The sequence below is a fragment of the Zonotrichia albicollis genome, chromosome 12 (assembly GCF_047830755.1).
Source record: "Zonotrichia albicollis isolate bZonAlb1 chromosome 12, bZonAlb1.hap1, whole genome shotgun sequence".
Lineage (NCBI taxonomy): Eukaryota > Metazoa > Chordata > Aves > Passeriformes > Passerellidae > Zonotrichia > Zonotrichia albicollis.
The window spans coordinates 19087733-19107608 of NC_133830.1; the positions used below are offsets into that span (position 1 = coordinate 19087733).

The 19876-nt window shown below is 43.6% G+C and overlaps 2 protein-coding genes across 3 annotated transcripts in view; one reads left to right on the plus strand and one right to left on the minus strand.

The window, feature by feature from the left end:
- Window positions 1-15577, plus strand: LOC102067935 (haloacid dehalogenase-like hydrolase domain-containing 5). The gene is made up of 8 exons (XM_074550158.1): window positions 1-165; window positions 1494-1703; window positions 2341-2453; window positions 3162-3255; window positions 4407-4440; window positions 5331-5505; window positions 7172-7360; window positions 9542-15577. Exons 1-8 carry the CDS (start codon window positions 46-48, stop codon window positions 9927-9929), a joined length of 1323 nt encoding a protein of 440 aa, XP_074406259.1. The 5' UTR covers window positions 1-45; the 3' UTR covers window positions 9930-15577.
- Window positions 13862-19876, minus strand: part of RAB43 (RAB43, member RAS oncogene family) — a 14622-nt gene continuing 8607 nt past the window's right edge. For both annotated transcript variants that reach the window (XM_074550161.1, XM_074550160.1), the window contains exon 3: window positions 13862-19126. In XM_074550161.1, the coding sequence (XP_074406262.1) occupies window positions 18873-19126 (254 nt within the window). In that variant the 3' untranslated portion in view covers window positions 13862-18872. The remainder of the gene's footprint in view (window positions 19127-19876) is intronic.

A 19876-nucleotide genomic window follows, 5' to 3' on the forward strand; every position in this document is an offset into this window, starting at 1 on the left:
GTGACGCGGGCCGGGCGGGCGGTGCCGGCCCCGCACTCGCTCGCCATGCGCCGGGCGCTGCCGCCGCTGCGCGCCCTGCTCGGGGCCGCCCGCCCGGCGCGGCCGCCGGCGCCCCGCGGGGAGGGGATGCGCGGGCCCCCGGCCGGGCGGAGCGGGCACAGCGCGGTGAGCGGGGCCGGGGCCCGGGGCGGGCGGGCCGGGCGCACCGAAAGCGAAAGGGGCGCGGGGCGCGGCGGAGCGCAGCCGGGGATGCCCGGGGTATCCTCGCTTCCCCGCGACTCCGGGATGGATTTCCCGGGCGCTGCCGGCCGCAGCTCCTGTCCCGGGGCTGTGTGTGCTCCGCTCTTACAGAGCGAACCAGGGAAACTCCTTCCGACCGCTGCCGGCTCTGTCCGCGGCACAGCACTCCTGCCACCAACAATTCCTTTAGGGCCAAAAGGGAAACAAAGCTGCTGACTTCAGTACCTCTATCTGTCATGATATCTATCATATATATATATGTTCACTTCTTTCCTTATTGCTTTTCCCCCCTTTCTTTTTCTTCCTGCTAGTGTTACTCACTGTAAAATTCCCATTAGTAACCTGTTATCTATACATCTGTTATTCATATGTCGCAAAATTAACGTAAAGGATCGCATCTGCTACAAAATTATTCCAATGCCGCTGTAGTTTCAGCAGTTTCTGGTACCCATTCACAGAGCCTGGGAAGACTGCTCTGCATTTATTAGCGAGCCTTTAGCAGCATCTCTGCAGCAGTTGGGATATTTCTGACCTAGCTTTCCTGAAACGGGTGCAGGCTATGTGGAGACCAGGATTTCAGGGGTTTTGTTCTTTAAAGGGTGATGGTTCTACAGAGGAGAGAAGATGAGGCTTCAGGGGGAGTTCTTGCATGTGAAGACAAAACCCCAGCCTAATTTAAATTAATGGGAATGCAATATATTTCCAGTGTTGATGTTACTAACCCGGGCTTACCACAAACACCTTGGAAGGGAGCAGCCAAGTACAATACTTGTGGTACTTTTGCCCAAGACCTGCCTACTGCTGAAAAATTTACTTTTGCATAGTTTGTTAGTATCCTGTGGGGGTTAAGCCATTAGAGTGTGACTCACTGGCACAGCAGCATGTATTTTGTACCTCTTGGCATCAGTTTAAGTTAATTTTTCCCTATCCTCTGAAACAATCTGGAACTATTTGTAAGGCAAAATAGCTCTCATGAGTGTGTATGCAGAAGGCAGAGGGAGTTGTGGTGCTGCTTGTGTCAACACGTTTTTAGCATGAAGATGTGCCTGTAAGGCACAATAAGATGTGCAGGGTTATAGCTCCCCTGCTCTCACTGGAGGTGTCTGTTCTCAGGGGGCTGTAGCTGCTGTAAACTCTATTAAACATGTAATATTGAATGCAATATGTAATATTTAACGCAATATGTAATATTGGATGTAATATGTAAGGACATGCATAACTAACGTACCCTCTGATTTCACCCCTCCTCCCAGCCCCGCGTGCTGCCGTCCTTTGGGTTCCTGTTCGACATCGATGGGGTGCTGGTGCGAGGCAGGACCCCCATCCCTGCTGCCAGAGCAGCCTTTGGCAAGCTGGTGAACCCTCAGGGACAGTTCCTGGTGCCCGTGGTCTTTGTCACCAACGCTGGGAACTGCCTGCGCCAGAAGAAGGCTGAGCAGCTGTCCCACCTGCTGGGGGTTCCAGTGAGTCACCTCAGTGCCATTTATTGCATGTTAAATTGCATGTCAGATGTGTTATTTTCCATTAAATGCTGCTCAGCTCATCAGGGCTGCTTTTCCCTTAAAGCCCCCTGATGTGCTTTGCTGAAAGTCAAAAGTGCTGTCCAAACCTAACTGGTAAAGGCACTGGTTTTTCCAATAGTAAGGGTAAATGTATTTATTGGGAAAGATGGTAAGTAATGATTCACAGGAGCATCTTTCCACAATAATAGTCTGGCTGGTTGCTACCTGTCCTGTTGAAGGGGTGGGGATGTGTAAGCTAAAAGAAGGTGGTAATCTGGTACAATTAAATCACAGCTGCAGTTTAGCAAAGGGCCCACAATTGGAACCGGTTCTGATTCTCCTTCCCTTGGTGATTTTATCAAACCAGGAGAGAAAGGCTTGCTCATGTTGAATAGAGTTGGGAGCTGAAAGGGGGATGTGTGATAACTTGTCAGTAAGGTATTTTTTCTCTGGCATATTATCAATACATCATTTGTGAAAGGAGAAAATGCTGATTGTTATGTAATTCCTGGAATCTGTCACATCTGTTAATTGAATCTATGTATGAACAACTTCTCTGGAATACAACAGAGTCCTTTTGTTTTTAAATCCCAAACAGATTTCCCAAGATCAAGTGATGATGTCCCACAGTCCTCTGCGGATGTTCAAGCGTTATCATAAAAAATGTGTCCTGGTATCTGGACAAGGACCCCTTCTTGATATTGCTCGAGAGTATCTTTAAAAAAAGAGTTTAAAAAAGCCAACAACTTTGTGCCAATGTGTTTTCCTTAATCAGGTTCAGGGGAGCCTATGGATGAAGTGAAAATCAAATATTTTAACCCTACAAATGCAGTAATAAATAGTAATGATAGTTCCTAGTATGGTGCCAAATTTATGTTTTGAATGTGGTTTTATACCAAGTGCCCAAAGAACTTGAATTATATTGATATCATGGTGGTTTCAAAATTTCAAACTGTAACTTAATAACCTTAACTTTTGCATAAGCTTTGCTCAGGCTTCCATTAAGTCCCTTCTGCACTTCTTCCTTCAGTGGGATTTTCATTGAAGTCAGTGTAAATCATAAGTTGTAAAAATGTATATACAACTTTTAAGCATAAGTATAGAGTATAAGTATACTCTGTTTGAAGTACAAAACTGAGAAAAAGGTATTGAAGGTACTGTCTCTTAGGAAATGCATTTCTAAATTCAAAATTCATTAGGCTTGGCTCAGAGAGGAGAGGACTGAAAACAAAACAGAAGAATTTTAGTCTCTTATTTATCAGATCAGCTTTTTGCCTCACAGAAGGAAAATCTGTCTTTGATGTTGCTTTCATTGCTAACTAATTTGTCAGTTGAGTACCTCTAAATGGTTAAAGTGGAATGAGCAGTCAGAAAACCTCTCCCTGTGAGCAGCTGTGTGTCCTTAGCTGGCTGCCCCAGCCTTGGCTTCTGCCAGCCCATCACCATTGACACCCTGCGGGAGAAACGCCCTCTGCTCGATGCAGTTGACCATGACAGAAGACCCAATGTCCTGGTGAGTGACGTTTGTGTTTCAAACCTCTCTGCTCCTTGCATGACATCCTACAACAGGGATCAATATTTGGCTACCAAGCTAATGCTGCTCTTCTTACATTGTGTTTTGACTTTTCTGCTTCCTTATTTGTTTTATTACAACATTCTCAAGAACAACTCTCTTCTCTCAGTAGTAATTCTTTAACCCAGCCTTTGATTTTATAGCCTGCTGTTGTGGGAAAACTCACAATCTAATACAGGTACCTAATGCAAAATCTGCCTTGGAAAGCTGATCAGCTTCCTCAGAAGGCGTGGAAGATCACATAAGCTTTTCCCTGAATAAATGATTGTGTTGCTATTGTTCCTGACCCATGAGGTTGCTTTGATTGCAAATGAAAGCTTTGAAGAGAAACAATTTTCCCTCAAAGGACTCCGTTTGCTGTTAACATCACAATTTAAATGTCAGCAGTGGGTACAGTGGTTCCAGCTGGATTGTGCAGAATTAAAGCAGAAGTGAATATATCTGGGTGTGCTGTACATGCTCAGGGCCAGCCTGCAGAGTGGATTTCCTCACTTGCAATAAGGACATTCTCTGTGGCTCACAGGATCATAGCTCAGCTGTGGGAAGGTCAAGAACCTGCTAAAGTGTTTGTCACCACACAGAGCAAATAATGAAGTGCAGACTCTTAATTGTTCAGCAAATATATTACATGTTATACAGTGCATTCTTTGTTAGAAGTGTTAAAGAAAAACATCTCAAAATCTGTTTTTCAAATGTCCTGGTACTGCTGGAGGCCTCTTACTCCTGTGGTAAAATAAACATCCATACTTTCCTACACAAGTAGTTAAAACAACTAATTAAACAAGTAATTTAAACAACTGAAATCACAACACAAGTAATTTTCACAGCTGGAGTTAAAAAGCTCCAGAGCAGCTGAGGAGAAGCAGGAGGCAGGAGCAGGTAGAGCACAGTCACTGCAGTCCCTGTGCCAGAGGTGTCACCTCAGAGAGGAAACACAAGTTTCTGAGTGAGCTGGCATCAGGAATATATCAATGTAGAGTGCATTTCCTATTGGAGGGGCGGGAGGCAGCTGTGGGAGCTGAGCTGGAATTTATTCTGTTAAAAATAGATGTTTCATCTTGTAGAAAACTTTCACTTTTTTCTTATTGCAGTCCCCGTCTGCTGTGGAGCTTCCCAAGATTGAGGGTCAGTTATCCTTATTTAACTTGAATCTATCCATTAATAAATTATTCTATTCCATTCCGTTCTATTCTATTCTATTCTATTCTATTCTATTCTATTCTATTATCAGAAATTATTTTTTAGATTGCTGGGCACTTTCAAAATTTGTCTGAGACAATCCTAAAATTTCCTTGTTAATGACATCTGTCATTTGTTTGAAAGCATCACGTGTTGTAAAGCTGTTTTTTAATGTGTGCAGTTTTCAGCCACTGGCTTTTGAAGTTTGAAGGGTATATGAGGTCTCCTTTCCTTTTCATCTGCCTTTAACAGATTATTGTTGCTCTCCTTTCATAATGAGCTGATGTTCATTATTCAGAAATAATTAATCTTGTTCTTACAAGTAGTCAGGATCAGCTGTAGTATGAGAAAGGTGTTGTGTTCACTCTCCTCTCATCTGAACTACAGGAAAGTAGAAATTGGACCTTAGGATTTAAAAATATCCATGTCAGATTATTGCTGGAGATCAAAGCAATTTTCAAAAACAACATCCGAATTGTGTTCTGAGGTGAACAAATCAACATCTCTGGTGTTGTATTTAAATACTGTGTGTAAACAGGGACCTCATAAGTTATGGGAGACTTAGAAATACAATTTAGAAGTTAATATTGTAATTTCTGGAGAAACTACACCTGTAAAATAAAATTCCTAAACCTGTAGATTTTACAGTGGGTAAAATCTTGTTACTTCTGAGATTTCTCTGACTGGATGTGCATGTGATATATTAAGCCCCTAAATTAATGTGAGTGTTTGATCAGTTCCTGGTTATTTTAAGTGGCTTGTTCAGTCTCTTTAGGCCAAGTTTTCAGTGCCCTGTTAACAATTCCATGGCTGTTGTGTGCCTGTGCTTCTGCCAGCTGTGGTGCTGTTTGGGGAGCCGGTGAGATGGGAGACCAGCCTGCAGCTGATCATCGATGTTCTGCTGACCAGTGGCTATCCTGGCAATCCCTACGGGCAGGAGAGCTACCCTCACATCCCTGTGCTGGCCTGCAACATGGACCTGATGTGGGTGGCTGAGGCACAGTCCCCAAGGTGAGTGCTTTGTTCGTGCCACTGGCATTTATTTGGGGTTTTTCCAGCAGGATTCAGAGCCAGCCCTTGAATACAGAAGGCTTGGTGGCTTGGCTTTGAGTGCAGCATCTCTAATGCACTTTCAGCTAATGCTGCTGGCTGCATTATTGCATCCAGGAAATCACTTCTCAAGAGAAAAGCTGCTTTTAAGCTCTAAACCTTTTGTTTCCTCAGTCCCAGAACAATGGAGAAAGAGAGGTTTTTTCCTGAGGGCCTCAGAGCCTCGGTTCAAAGGCAAAAATGAAAAAATTATCAAGGCCATTGTTTCATTTCATTAGGTCCCTCTTTGGTATTTCTCTTTTCCTGGTAGGGTAAATGCTGACCCTGCTGGTTGAAAGCAGTGAGTGGTTCTGAACTGAGGACAATGAGTGAGCTCTTTAGGGAACACAAGGAAAACCAAGCAGAACACACAGAACAAGGTGCCAGGACCTCTTAGAGAGGTTTTGTTTGATTTGGCTGTCAATAGAAGGTACTTCTTTAATAGGTTTGTTTCCCCTCCCTTCCCCTCCGTCTGTAATTTGAAATAGAAATTTCTTACTGTGACTTGGTTGCTGCCTCAGTCCTGGGTCAAAGATCTGCTCAGATGCCAGTCTTTGGAAGCAGAGGCCATCTCTAATTAACACACTGGAAAAGAGATCTGTGTGATGGCTTCAGGCTGCACTGAGGCAGCCAGGATACCTCCAGTGAGCAATTTTAAAATTAGATAAATCTGTTGTGCCATCCCAGTAATGTGGGTTTATTGTGGTGTCAGTTGTTCAGCTAATCAGCACCAAATTTTCAGTGAACCAGCTGCAGAAATATTGAGTGCTGAGCAGAATTTGGTAGTTGCAGGACACGATTTATTCCTAAAAAATAATGAAATAAAAAAGCCTAGTTTGATGTTTTAAATCTGTGCTTAATGTAATTTGATTTGGTATTACACCTGTGTAGGTTTGGGGATGGAACATTGATGGATTTGATTTGTATCTGTGTAGGTTTGGACACAAAACATTCGTGGTTTGGATTTATATCTGTGTAGGTTTGGACACAGAATGTTCATGGTTTAGATTTATATTTGTGTAGGTTTGGGGATGGAACATTCATGGTTTGGTTTTATATCTCTGTAGGTTTAGTCACAAAACATTCATGGTTTGGTTTTTTATCTGTCTAGGTTTGAACACAGAATATTCATGGTTTGGATTTACATCGCTGTAGGTTTGAGGATGGAACGTTCATGGTCTGTTTTTTTTATCTGTGTAGGTTTGGACACAAAACATTCATGGTCTGGATTTATATTTGTGTAGGTTTGGGCACAGAACGTTCATGGTTTGGTTTTACATCCGTGTAGGTTTGGGCATGGAACGTTCCTGGTTGCATTCATGGTTTGGTTTTTTATCTGTGTAGGTTTGGACACAGAATGTTCATGGTTTGGTTTTATACCTCTGTAGGTTTGGGCATGGAACATTCATGGTTACATTCATAGTTTGGTTTTTTATCTGTGTAGGTTTGGACACACAACATTCATGGTTTGGATTTATATCTGTGTAGATTTGGGCATGGAACGTTCCTGGTTGCATTCATGGTCTGGTTTTTTATCTGTGTAGGTTTGCACACACAACATTCATGGTTTGTTTCTATATCTCTGTAGGTTTGGGCACGGAACATTCATGGTCTGTTTGGAAAACATTTACAAGAAGATCACTGGCAGAGACCTGAAGTACGAGGCGCTGATGGGCAAACCCAGCAGGCTGACATACCAGTATGCAGAGCACCTGATCCGGGCCCAGGCCCTGCAGAGGAGCTGGGAGCAGCCCATCCAGACCCTCTATGCTGTGGGGTAAGGTGTGCTGAGCCCCACAGGTGCAGCAGGAACCCTCTGTGCTGTGGGGTCAGGTGTGCTGAGCCTGACAAATACACCAGGAAATTACTCACAGTGTAAATGCCAGCCAAGAAAAACACATAACCCTTACCAGCTTGTTTCTCCTGCTATTAAGACCATCTAACTTTCTTGGTGCTATGGTGTATCTTTCATGACATTTCTTATCTTAAAAATTAATGATGCTTTGCTCTTTTTACGTGTAATTTCTGCAGGAGCACAAAAAGTGTTTTATGTGCAACTAAGATTTCTCCTGATTTTTTATTTAGTTTTTTTTTCTGAAATAGGCTGTGTGAATCTAACACAGGGTTTGCCTGGGTGTTTATTCTGTTAGGTTTAGTGGTGTAACACCAACTCCCTCTGAGCAAAGGACAGTTAGAGACTGCAGAGCTGGACTTGATCTCTGAGGTCATTTAGGTTGGTCATATGCTACTGCATGTGCTGCCACATCACAGAATCCTTTTCAGAGATAAGGATAAAGCTGCATTGTATAAAAGACTGTTTCAGAGTCTCCAAGATGTTTGGCAATATAATAAGCTCATTCATGGGCTGCTCATACCTTGATTTTCTCTCCCTTTGCCCCAGAATGGAGAGTGATTCATGAAAACGGTGCAATAAAATAGCTGAGGGGTTGGACTTCTCCCTGTCTGTCTGATTCCACACACAGTGGTGTAAAGTACACAGTAAAGTGTTAGATGAAATTGAAGAATACACAGAATAATTAGACTCCACAGTCTGATGTAGTTATGAAGTGGAAATGTATTGTCAGCAGCCAGCACAAGCGAGATAGCTCTCGTGAAAGCTTGTGCCCTGAGCCTCGGTCTGACCCACATCTTCATTCTCAAAGATGTTCCATGTTCATTACATTGCACAACCTTGCCATGCATATTCAAACCCTGGCCCCTCCTGTTCTCGCCTCACATGGTAATCAGATCCAGGTCCTTCTGGGCACGCATTGTTTGCTGTGGTGTTCACACGGGGGTCTACCGGTGATCTCTGAGGCCAAAGACTGTGGTCTTCCTCATGACTGAACTTTGGAACTTTTCTCCTTTGCACATGTATTTTGGTCCCTTGGTGTTGTCATTCTAGTGCAAGAGTTCTATTGCCATTACATTGCAAGGGTCCCATATTGCTAGAGTTTTGTACCGCCTCGGTATTTCTCATCGGCAGCTCCTCCAGGCACTGCCTCTCCCTTGTCCTCACAGCAGCCACTGATTCCAGTTCTCACCAATCCCCTCTTTTATGACACTGTTCTTATTGGCTACAGCTGTGGCCTGTTAGCATCAGGCCTGCTCCTGATCTTTAGTAATTGGTTCAGCTGTAACTCTTTAGGGGATAAGATTATATTCTGTACGACCTTCACTCACCCATCCTGTATCCCCCTACACCTTGGTGCTTATCTGAGTACGTCTGTCGGCCTTGATCACCTTGGAGACAGAGGAGCCCCTTTATCTGGGTTTCTTGCATCTCTTGGTCTTCTCCTGGTATTGTTCTTGATGCAAGAAGCTTCAGAAATTTGCATTTTCCTATGCCCTTTGTATCATGGCAGAGGCTTCTTAAATAAAATGTTAAAATTCAACGCATAGTTCTACAAGCTAAAATTAAAATGCTTCATTCATATTGCTAACTCAAGTGAACTCCAAAAATCTCTTGTAAGACCCGTGTCTCTGGGGCTGTTGTTTGAGTCCACCCCAGGCTGGCTATGGACCCTGGTCCACACGGTCTGACATGGACCAAAGCAAAAGATGAGAAACGCTCTTCTGCATGTGGGAATGAGTGTCCTGTTCATTGGCTTGGGAAGGGACACCTCAGACTCTGGGGACCTCCCAGGTGGAAAAGAGAGCGTTGCTTTCTTGCAGGGAACCTTTAAACCCGAGGGAATGGGGTGGGGGAAGAGGACTGCAGTCAATGGGGTCCCATGGAGGAGGAGTGAGGGGAGGGGGAAAGACCATGTGATGGGATAAGGGAAATCACAACCTACGTGACATAACATACTCAGTACAAACTTCCCATCACCCAGTGCCAAACAACAACCAAATAAACTATTTAGTGCAATACAACAACCTCTATTTCAAAATGACGCAATGCAAGAATGCCTTTGGCAGCTGCAGCTGAGGCGCTGACCGAGTTTGTGCTTTGCAGGGACAACGTGATGACGGATGTGTACGGAGCCAACCTGTACAACCGCTACCTGCAGCAGAGCTGCCCCAGAGCCCGGCTGCAGGCCAAGGCTGCTGCAGGAACAGCCCCTGCCCAGCTTCCCCAGCACCTCCAGCCTGGCCTCGGCTGGGACACGGAGCTGGCCCCCGCAGCCGCTGCCCGCTGCAGCTCCGTGCTGGTGTGCACAGGGGTGTACGACCCCCAGAGCGAGGGGGCCGTGCCCAGCAGGGACAGCGTGGCTGAGAACGTGTTCCACGGGCACAGGGATTTCAGCTTCGACCCCGCCCTGGTGGAGCCAGACCACATTGTGCCCGATGTGGATGCTGCTGTGGACCTGGTCTTCCAGCTGGAGAACTTTGCACCTCGTTGAGGTGAGGGGATTTCTTAAGGACCACTCAGTGCTGTGCTTTTCTTGCCCAAACACACTGTGCTTTACAGGGGTGCCACAAAGTGCTGCCTTCCAAATTTTTTAACCTCTGAATCAATACAATTAGGTATGGTTATTAGTAGTACATGTGTGTGTTTAATTATATTGAATATCAATAATGCTTTTTATACTGCTTCTAAATATGTAATTTATGGCTGGAGTTACCCCTTACTGTCTTCCTCTTTGTTATGTTAGGGACTTTAACAGCAATATTTCATAGTAAACTATTCATGTACTGGTACTTAAATCCCTCCATAACATCACCTCCTTTTGTTTGCTGGAAGATTTAGCTTTTAGGTGTTGATGATCTTGAGGATACCAGATTGTGGTGCTGGGGTCACTCTGTCCATTCCACGTGGGCTGTACAGAGCACAACAAGTATTAATGCCTGGAATTCTGCAAGTACTGAATGCTCCCTTCAATCAGGGTGGAGTTCAACCTGTTCCACTTTGGACTTGCTCTCATCTGACCTGCTGCTGCTTTTCCTTTCCTGCTGCCCATTCTCCCATGTCCCTGGAGTTTTATTGCTCCTCTGCTGTGTGAAGCCTTAATTGTGTTGGAACTCCATAGTCCGGGAAGGGAAGCAGCAGACCCGGGTGCCCTCTGTGGCCTTTTTGCTCTTTGCCTTTCTATGTGCATTCCCTTCCCTTCCCCTTCCCCTTCCCCTTCCCCTTCCCCTTCCCCTTCCCCTTCCCCTTCCCCTTCCCCTTCCCCTTCCCCTTCCCCTTCCCTTTCCCTTTCCCTTTCCTCCTCCCCTTTTTTGAATTTTGAACCTTAGAAAGCTTTAGCAGTTTTGTTTCCTGTGTTTCTGTGAGTTGGGACTTTACAGTGAATCAGTGACTACTGCTCAGCCAAAAAGTGCCTCCTAATTTACTTGAAGCCTCAGACCACTGTGGTAATTAACTGGCCTTTAGTGTAATATAGTTCATCTCATGTCGATGTTATATGTTGTTTGGTTCGTGGATTTTATAGCTGTTAGTTTAAAAAGAAAAAGTAATTTATTTTTTTATTATTTTCATAAAATACTTCTAAAGTTTTCATCCCAAAGATGCCTTTGAAAATATTTTTGTGTTGTTATAACACATAAGCTTGGAAAACGTAACCCAATTAATTGTTTTAAACCAAAGTCAACTTACACACAGAGATCAATCCACATTAGGGACTAGTCAGGTTTTTAAGATTGGTGTTTTTTTTCAAATCAGGAATTGCACAAACACAGCCTGGGTGTTCATTCTCCCAGGTTCCTGCAGGGCTCTCAGAATGACCTCCTGGCCAAATCCCTCCCTGCTCTGGGAGCCCAGGGCTGCTGTGCAGTCAGATTTTGTGGTGTGTTCCTCTGTTTGCAGTGCAGATTTTGTGGTGTGTTCCTCCGTTTGCAGAGCAGATTTTGTGGTGTGTTCCTCCGTTTGCAGTCAGATTTTGTGGTGTGTTCCTCCGTTTGCAGAGCAGATTTTGTGGTGTGTTCCTCCGTTTGCAGTCAGATTTTGTGGTGTGTTCCTCCGTTTGCAGAGCCCTGCAATCCCCCTGCCCTGCCAGCATTGTTGGTTCCTCTCTCGCAGTGGTTCCTGAGTAGCTGTCAGTGTCTCTCTGCGTGCAGTGGGAGGACACTGCCCTGAACAGTTCATTTCCTGCTTCTGCACTGGAAAAGTATTTACAGCAGCACATTCTTGCCTTTTTATTGGTACAATGAACAGATATCCACCTGTTCCTTTAGCACTTTCCTGTCACATACAAGGTATTTGCAAAGAACGCTGAATCTAAGTAAAGATTGTAATTCTGTAAGCTCAGGATGATTTAAAGCCACATTGTTTCAGTACTAAAGCATGTTGCAAAACTCTCTAACTTCACCAGAATTGGTGAAGCAAGGAATAAAAATGTTGGGAGTTGCTGAAGAACAGAAAAGGTTCTGTGTGTTTCTCCTTTTTTTCTCTACAATGTGCATGAACACTTCAAAAGGTTCAAGAGAGAACTGTATATGGATCTCTTAGAGCTCATCCCTCATGGAAACATTAACATAAAATGTGTTTGTGGAAAAGGAAGACAGTCCCTTTTTCTCTGTCACATCACAAATCTAAAACCCTCCAAGGCTCAGGGTATTCCAGATTCTCCAGCTCCATGGACTGAGCTCCAGCCTGGTGAGAGGCAGACCCTGAAAAAGCCAAAATGCTGAAAAAACACCAGATGGAAAGAAAAGAAAGGAAATTTTAGAAATAGTGACCTGGATAAAACTACACACAGAAAGCAGCTGCCAAAAGAGGTGGAAATCTCCTTCCACCAGTGTAAAGGGGGGAAACTGGGATTACTACAGGAATTTCTCTGGAACTCAGTGGTGCCCTGTGTGCTCTGTAACTTGTACAGAAATGGGGACTAACAGATACCACAGCACATCTCACACAGCCTGTGGTAATAAACTCTTCTGTCTGGACAAGGTGAGTTCTGGGGTGATGAAATAAATCCTGTTTCCAACATTGACAGAAACAGGCTGCACACTTACAAGTTTCAGCAAAGTGTTCCTGTGAGTAAAACAGATGAGTGCATATTCCAAAGAGCATGGTGGGTTTACTTTGTGTAAAGATTGCTTTAATTTGTGTAATTCAGACCACCTGGCACTCAGCAGGTCTTAACTAAAACTTCTCCTCCCTGCATTGTGTTGGTTTTTATGCAAAGCTCAGAATTCAGTTCTGGGATCATGGTAAATATGCCTTGCAGTTTAACAGCCAGCAGGTGATTGATTTATTTATTGCTTTATTTATTGATCTGTTCCTGAAGCAGAAGCAGCACCTGGTGTACAGGTAAGAATCTCAGAATCTGATTTTCTATAGGATTTGGGATTGGTGTCTTGTTTTATGGAATTGTATCTGGGAAAATGCTTTCTGCTAGTTTAACAGCTAACCTTCTGCCCATAGATGTAGAAGAACAATATTCAGTGAACTTAATCTATAAAAAATACAGTTATTTTTTTGCAGGTACGAAGTACATAGCGAAAGGTCAGATCACCACAGCAAATGAAAAATGGTTGTAGTGTGTGTAGATCTCTCGTATCCAAACTATTTCAGTCTTGGAGAATTCCAGGGAGAGTTCCCAGAAATGGGAAATCATTTCTGGGAATCACATGCACTTATAATAAGCCATTAAAAGGGAAAGTTGGGTTTTTTGCCCACACAGATGCTCCAGTTTAATGTGCAGAAGATGAGAAAATGCAGGTCAGTCCCTCCCAGGAGCAGATGTTACTCATTGAGCGATGCCTTCACTGTTTCCATTTCTCACCAATTCCCTCCAGCACACCCTGCCAGGGCAGTCACAGTAAAAATGAGTCCATAAAGGGAATTCAGTGACAAATCCAGCGGCAGCAGCACCCTGAGGAGGCAGCTCCAGAGCCTGACAACTCCCCTTTGGCACCTGAGGCTGTTACTGAAGCAGCCGACAGTGCACACCAAGAAATTCAATATTTGGCTCCTGTGGATCACCAACTCCCAAGCAAAGAGAAAGGGGTGTTGCTTTATTAAATCCACAGCACTTCAATCAAGTCCAGGATGTAAACATTCCCCTGGGGAGGTGCAGCATTGTTCACACTCAATTGCAAGCACTGGGAGGGTTGTCTGAGCTTTTGGGGTTTCATTCTTCATCTCCCACACAGCTCTGCTGGAGAGTTCGCTGAGTGGAACAGTTGGAAGTGCATTGCTGGAGCTGATGGACATTTGGAGGGTAAGAGGAAGTTAGTTCAGCACCATTTGTTTAATTAAGAGTACATTAGGTCATATCTTGGTAAAAGTAGACCATACATCACTGTAGGATAGAATACATCATTTCCTAAAATTGATTTTGTTTCTGATCATATCCCACAAGGTACATGCATAAAATAACAACAAAAGGTATTAATTGCCAAATGTTTACTTTAATTAAACCTTTTTTAATGATACACAGTACAATGTATCCACTACTTTGCTAAAATTCACAACAAAAGCAGGTTTCATGTTTAAAAATACTTCTCATAATAAATTCATAAATAGATGAAGGTAAAGTATAAAAAATTACTGTAGTACGCAAGCTTGCTCCCTTGTCTCCTCAAATTCCAAATCATTTAGTCAGTATTGAGATAAGAAAGTTTAAAAGCAAAACAGTTACTGATGATTAGAAATGTACAGCCTGCATCTCTCGAAGAAACCTTGAAAAGCAACAGATTTGTCCCAGAAAATGCAGAACCATTTTAACACTGTTATCACCCAAACCCCTCAAATAATTTTGGAATGCAGTGAATGAATTCAATATGAATTAGAGATTTTTTCCTTCCCCCCCAGAGGTGTGTGTGAGCCAGACTGGCTGGGCTGCTCCCTGCTCTGCACTCGTGGGATTTCACCTGGCAGATCTCAGCGAGGCACAGGAGAGGGAAAATCTGCCCGACAGCACAGAGCACATCTGCCCAGCAGAAATCTGAAACAGAAATCTTTACAAACAGTTACAAAGAACTAAATTCACCTTCTGCTCAGTACCAGCCTGTATTTGCTGGCAAGCAGGACAGGGTCTGGTGTCCCCACACTGGCTTCCCCTGTTTTGGGAATGGTTTTTGTGTCTCACATCATTCCAACACAACCCTGTGGGGAATCCCTGACACTGCACCACCAAACCCCATCAGCAAAGTTATTCTCCTCATCAATATTATCACTCTCCTAAGAAAGCATTTATTTTGTCAAGTATCAAACTACTTTTCACACTTTATCTATTTTAATATCATTTATAAAGGGAAAAAAAATCTTACTTATGCACAGCATTGAACTAGGAAATGAACATGAAAAATGCAGAATAATCAAGATGCTCTGCCTTTCACATTAATGATTTTTTTTTCTCTGATAATTATTTCCCTTTAGTGCAAAACCACTTCCACACAAGATTTGTGCTTTATTTGCAAAGGTACCGAGATGCTTTTGAAGACGTTGGGAGGCCTCTGCCTGCAGCTTTCTGGCTGTGTGAATTCTGCTCCTTTAAAGGTCGGGACCTTTTCAGCTCCTGGCTCACTTTTAAAAAATGTCTTCAAGTTTCCAGGACAAGTTTGCATGCCATGTTCAAAGGACAATCCCCCAAACCCTTGTTTTCACATATGACAGCCCAGGCACCCAAAAGGAGCAAAAGTTCCCCTTTTGGTGAAGTTCTTGGAAATGTATCACCAATAGCTAACAGGAGAGCTATCAGTGGTTTTAGTTTGGCTTCATTTGAATTTTTCCCCCTGAAAAACCTGCTTGCCAGTACAGTGAGAGTAAGAAAATCATCAGGACTTCTCCTCTGTTCTTCAGTATTCTCATATTTCTCAAATTTTGCTTTGCAAAGCAAACATTAGCAGGTTTCTGGGCTGACATTTAGTTTTATATTGATGTAATTATAAATATTTGTACAAGTTCCATCCATGATGATGGACTGGATGAGAAACTGGAGATAAAATTAGCTTAAAATCAATACAAAGGGTAACAAAGGCTCCTGGGAACCACATTCTGCTGATGATTTCATTTCAGTATCTGCCTCTGCATTCCACTCCCAAGTGCTACAAGGCAGAGATCAATGTCCCCCTCCTGTGCTTCTGTAATATTTTTGCACACTTTGGTCCTGCCAAAAAGAAATGATAAATACTAATGCAAATACATGATCAGCCAAGGGGATCTGCTTAAAAGCAATTGCTGCACCATAGCCTTGTTAATGTTCAACTGGCAGTAAACAGATTTCCTGGCAAATGTTGGTGCTGTGAACTCTGAGCAAGCACTACTGAATTATTCACTTGATGTACATCAGTGCCCATTTGTACCCTCAGAGGTGAAACTCAGCTTTTTACCCATAAATCTCAGGTTTATTGCTCCTCACCCTCTCCACCCAGGTACCCTTTTGGCTTCAATAGGATTAATGGAGTTAAACCAACCTAATTCCTGAATTCCATGGCTGGGTGAGAGTCCCAGGTTTGATAAAACCTTCAGCACAGCACTGAAAATCTCCACATTTTCTGTTTATTTCTGATCAAGGAGCTCCCAGCCTGGTGGGCAGTGAACAAAGGAAGGGTTTGGTAATGAAAATAAACTTTAACTACTGACAGCCCAAGCACCACCAGCTGCTAATCTAAAAAAGAAACCAGGTTGTTGGGTTTCTTCTGAAAAAAAAAAATTAAAAATAAACCAAGTCTTCTTTCTTTAAAAATTAAAAATAAACTAAGTCTTCTTCTATTTCTTTTGTTCAATTAGGAGGGCATGCAAACTTGTACTCCACTTGTTACAAGACAGAAGAGCCAACAGTTAATAGACAAAACTGATTTAAAGCCATGGTTTTAGTTTTCTGCAGGAAACTAAAAACGAATTAGAATTGGTGCCTTCATTTGAAGTACAGCAAACAAATCTCTGCTGCTGTATTGCACATTTTCTGACTGAACCAGACTGACCTGCAGGCAGAGCCTCACCCTTCAAGCCCAGTTTAAGAGATAAATCCAGGCAAATTGTAATGAAAAGTGTAGTGCCTGGTGTAATTCTACTTATTCACTAAACAAACCTCAAAATTAAGAAAATGGATCACTAATTCCTCAGTTCTTCATCTACTGTAAAAACACAATCACTCACTGGCTGCACTGGAAGCAGGATTTATGTTCATTTGCTTCTTGTTCCAGTTTTAGGATGAGTTGCTATGTAAACTATGGATTTCATTCTGAGAAGTAGCAATACTGCTCTCAAATGCAAGTGGGTTTTTCCCAGCAGTCAGAAATTTGGCACTGATGCTGCAGGAAGTGGGGCTGAGCTCATCTGGGGGTCCCAGCTCCAGCAGGACCACGACCTGCAGGCACAAACTGCAATGGGTCATGACAGAAAATCAAATATCTGCAAATATTCTGTGCCTGAAGGGCCTCACAGCAGCAAAGGCAGCCACCAGCACTCAGTCTGAGCTTGGACTGACTTCACAGTTTCTGCTGAGAGCAGAACATAGGGAATTCACCAACAGCTCCAGGGTTTGAAAAATTCCCATTCCCAATTTCAAACTCCCAACTGCCTAACTGGGCATTTATTGCCTACTGTCTTTGGAAGCAGGAATATCCTGGAAAACCATCCAAAAGCACTACCAAGTACTGCAGCTCAGCCTGCCCTTCTGCAGAAAATACCAGAATTGTGAAAACTACACTAGTTGAAAAATTTAAGGCCTTTTCATTCTCACAGCTATAAAATTTAAAAACTAACCCCTTAGATAGAAGCAAACAGGCTACAAAGCACACATGACTCCTCAGTTATCTACCTCACAGTTTAAAAAAAAAACAGAAAGAGCAGAGATTGGTTCAATATTTGCTACAGGAAGATGAATAGGATTAAAATTGGTATCCATTAGCCCTTTCCTAAATCTTCCTAGTTTTCATGACACTGGATATGTTGGATGACTGAACTGGTGCAGCCCTCAGAGCAAAACAATTCAAGTCCTTTTTGACCTGGATTTTTCAAAGAGACAAGACATTCCCTTCAAATGGTGCTTCTTGAAAGTGACTCCTCCCAATTATCAGGATTGCAAAATTCCCTTGCCATACCTGAACACCTCTGCAGAGTTTAAAATATTGCTGCTCCTGCTCTCTTTGCAAATCCACTTTTGTAAGGTGCCTGAGAGTGAAACTGCAGAGGAATCCATCAGTACCTCAGCTACACCTACAAGGGACTCTACAGAGCTGCATCTGAAAGAACAGCATTATAAAATTTATTTTATTTTATGTAGACTTTTGATCCACTATGAAAGATTTTTCCTACTGAGTTCTAGAGAAATGAAAAGCAAGTGGTAACTTGTGATAGGGAGAGGGGGACATTTGGGTACAAAGCTGGGAAGGAATCACTCAAAAAGACACTGGTCTCTCTGCACTCATGCACTTCTCAGCTATTCTGAGGTCTTCTTTCCCATTATGTGCCCATGCAGTATTTAAAGAGATGGTTTAAAAAACAAAACCAATAAAAAAATCAAATCCACTTATGCCACTGATGCACTCTGGTGATGTAACACCAAATGCCTGACAGAATGAACCCTGTGTTTGACCATCAGGCACGTGGCAGGAGATCTTGGCTACAGCCAGGTCAAGCTTTCTCCAGCTCCTGTTTCCATGGGGCAGGGCTCGAGCTGTGGAATGAAATGATGAGACCTGAGGGCAAAATCTCAGTGATGCTTCCACACGGAAAGAGGAGCTACCACTGTGCAAACAACAGGCAATGAAATGCATCTTCCCTCTCCTCAAGGCTGCTTTAAATCACCCCCCTGCTCCAGTGACAGCGCTCAGGCTGGTTTTGCTTTCTGTTAAAACTTCAAATGGCGACAAAACCTGAGAGAAGCTCCCCCACCTAGGCCTGCTCCAACAGCAGCTAGCAATCCATAGAGTGCTATTTGGTCCTGAAATCAAAATCTTGGCTCTTCTGGCCCTTGAAATACCATTATCAGACACTGAACTGCCTGGTCACTGCTGGAGTGCTGAGCATTTGAAGAGACACTGTAAAGACTGCCTGCTCCAAAAGCGACCTCCTTTGCCACAGTGCCATGCTAAATGCTCAGACCTTTGGGTTTGCATCAGTCTCTTCCCCAGCCAAACGTGTTCCCACCCCAAAACACCAACTTCAAAGTCATTTCCTCCATTTTTGTAACTCGTATGAAGGTTACAGAAAATAAAACCGTGGGGACAAATGTTGAGTAGGTTTTTCAGAGGGTTTGACTTTACGGACCACCTCTCCAAAGTCCCTTTTTAAAAATAAGACACTAAAGCAAACAGGATTGTGTCTAACTTCTACAAAATTGCTGGTTTCACAGGAGGAGGAGGAGGAGGAGAATATGGCTACCATGCTACTCAGCATTAGGGTGAAGCACCATCTAAACTCCAGTAAAGTTAGGGATATCAGCTAGCTCTTATCAGCAACCACACCCCCAGCCTTCCACAACGTCTTTGCTGTCGAGCTTGATGCTGTCAGTGTTCTTCTCACTGAACATGGGCCCTCCATGCCTCATCATCAGCTCGGTGGCCATCTTCACAAAGGCCTCCTCCACGTTGCTGGAGTCCTTTGCTGAGGTCTCTATGGCACAGATGATGTTGTCATAGCGTTCAGCCAGGCTCTGCGCTTCCTCCAGCTGAACCTCTCTAAGGTCACTTAGGTCAGACTTGTTTCCTGGAGGGAAAGGGAACAACACAGGGATTTGTATCTGCTTGTTTGTGCCACAGGAAGGGCTTGGCAGGAGGTTGCCCAAGGAAGCTGAAAAATTTCCATTCCGTAGGTTTTCAAAATGTGACTGAAAAGGCCCTGACCAGCGTGACTCTGTGAGCAGGAGCCTGGACTGGATAACCTCCCCAGCCCTTTCCAATCTGTATTCCTCTGTTACCCATAAAGAACAGGAAAAGTAACCAAAGAGTGGTGCCTGTAGACCCTAACAGAAGGGAACAGGCTAGAAATTGAAGTTAAAACCATTCTGTGAAAACAGCAGCTGTCTGCTGATTCCTAGGGAAATCCAGAATGGTTCGACTCTTGTATTAGCAGCTCTGCAGGCCCCAAGAGCCACATCTGAGTCCAAAACTCAGCCCAAAACTTTTTGGGCTGGAAAGCAGAACTTCTAGCAAAGAACTGACAAACTCTGATTGCCCAAAGTCCTTCCAAAATTCCCTGTCTGCTCAAGTGGGTGGGTGCTCCAACTCACCAAAACACATCAGCTTGCTAGGATGGGAAGGGGAAGGGACTCCACAGCAGCTGTGCTTCAGAACTGGGAAATCCTGGGCATCCCAGTTCTCCATTAAATGAGATGCAAAGGATTCAAAGAAGTCAAGCAAAGCAAAACTCCTCTGCTCCAGTGAACCAGCTCCTTTGGTAAAATTTCCAATCAGGTTATTGCACACACCTTAATCCAAGCAGAACCAAAACCTGAGG

Excerpts from the sequence above, each read along its gene's own strand:
- LOC102067935 (XM_074550158.1), top strand. The coding sequence starts at position 46 with ATGCGCCGGGCGCTGCCGCCGCTGCGCGCCCTGCTCGGGGCCGCCCGC. Across the intron at positions 3,256-4,406 it reads ACAGAAGACCCAATGTCCTG|TCCCCGTCTGCTGTGGAGCT; the intron begins GTGAGTGACGTT and ends TTCTTATTGCAG. Across the intron at positions 5,506-7,171 it reads GCTGAGGCACAGTCCCCAAG|GTTTGGGCACGGAACATTCA; the intron begins GTGAGTGCTTTG and ends ATATCTCTGTAG.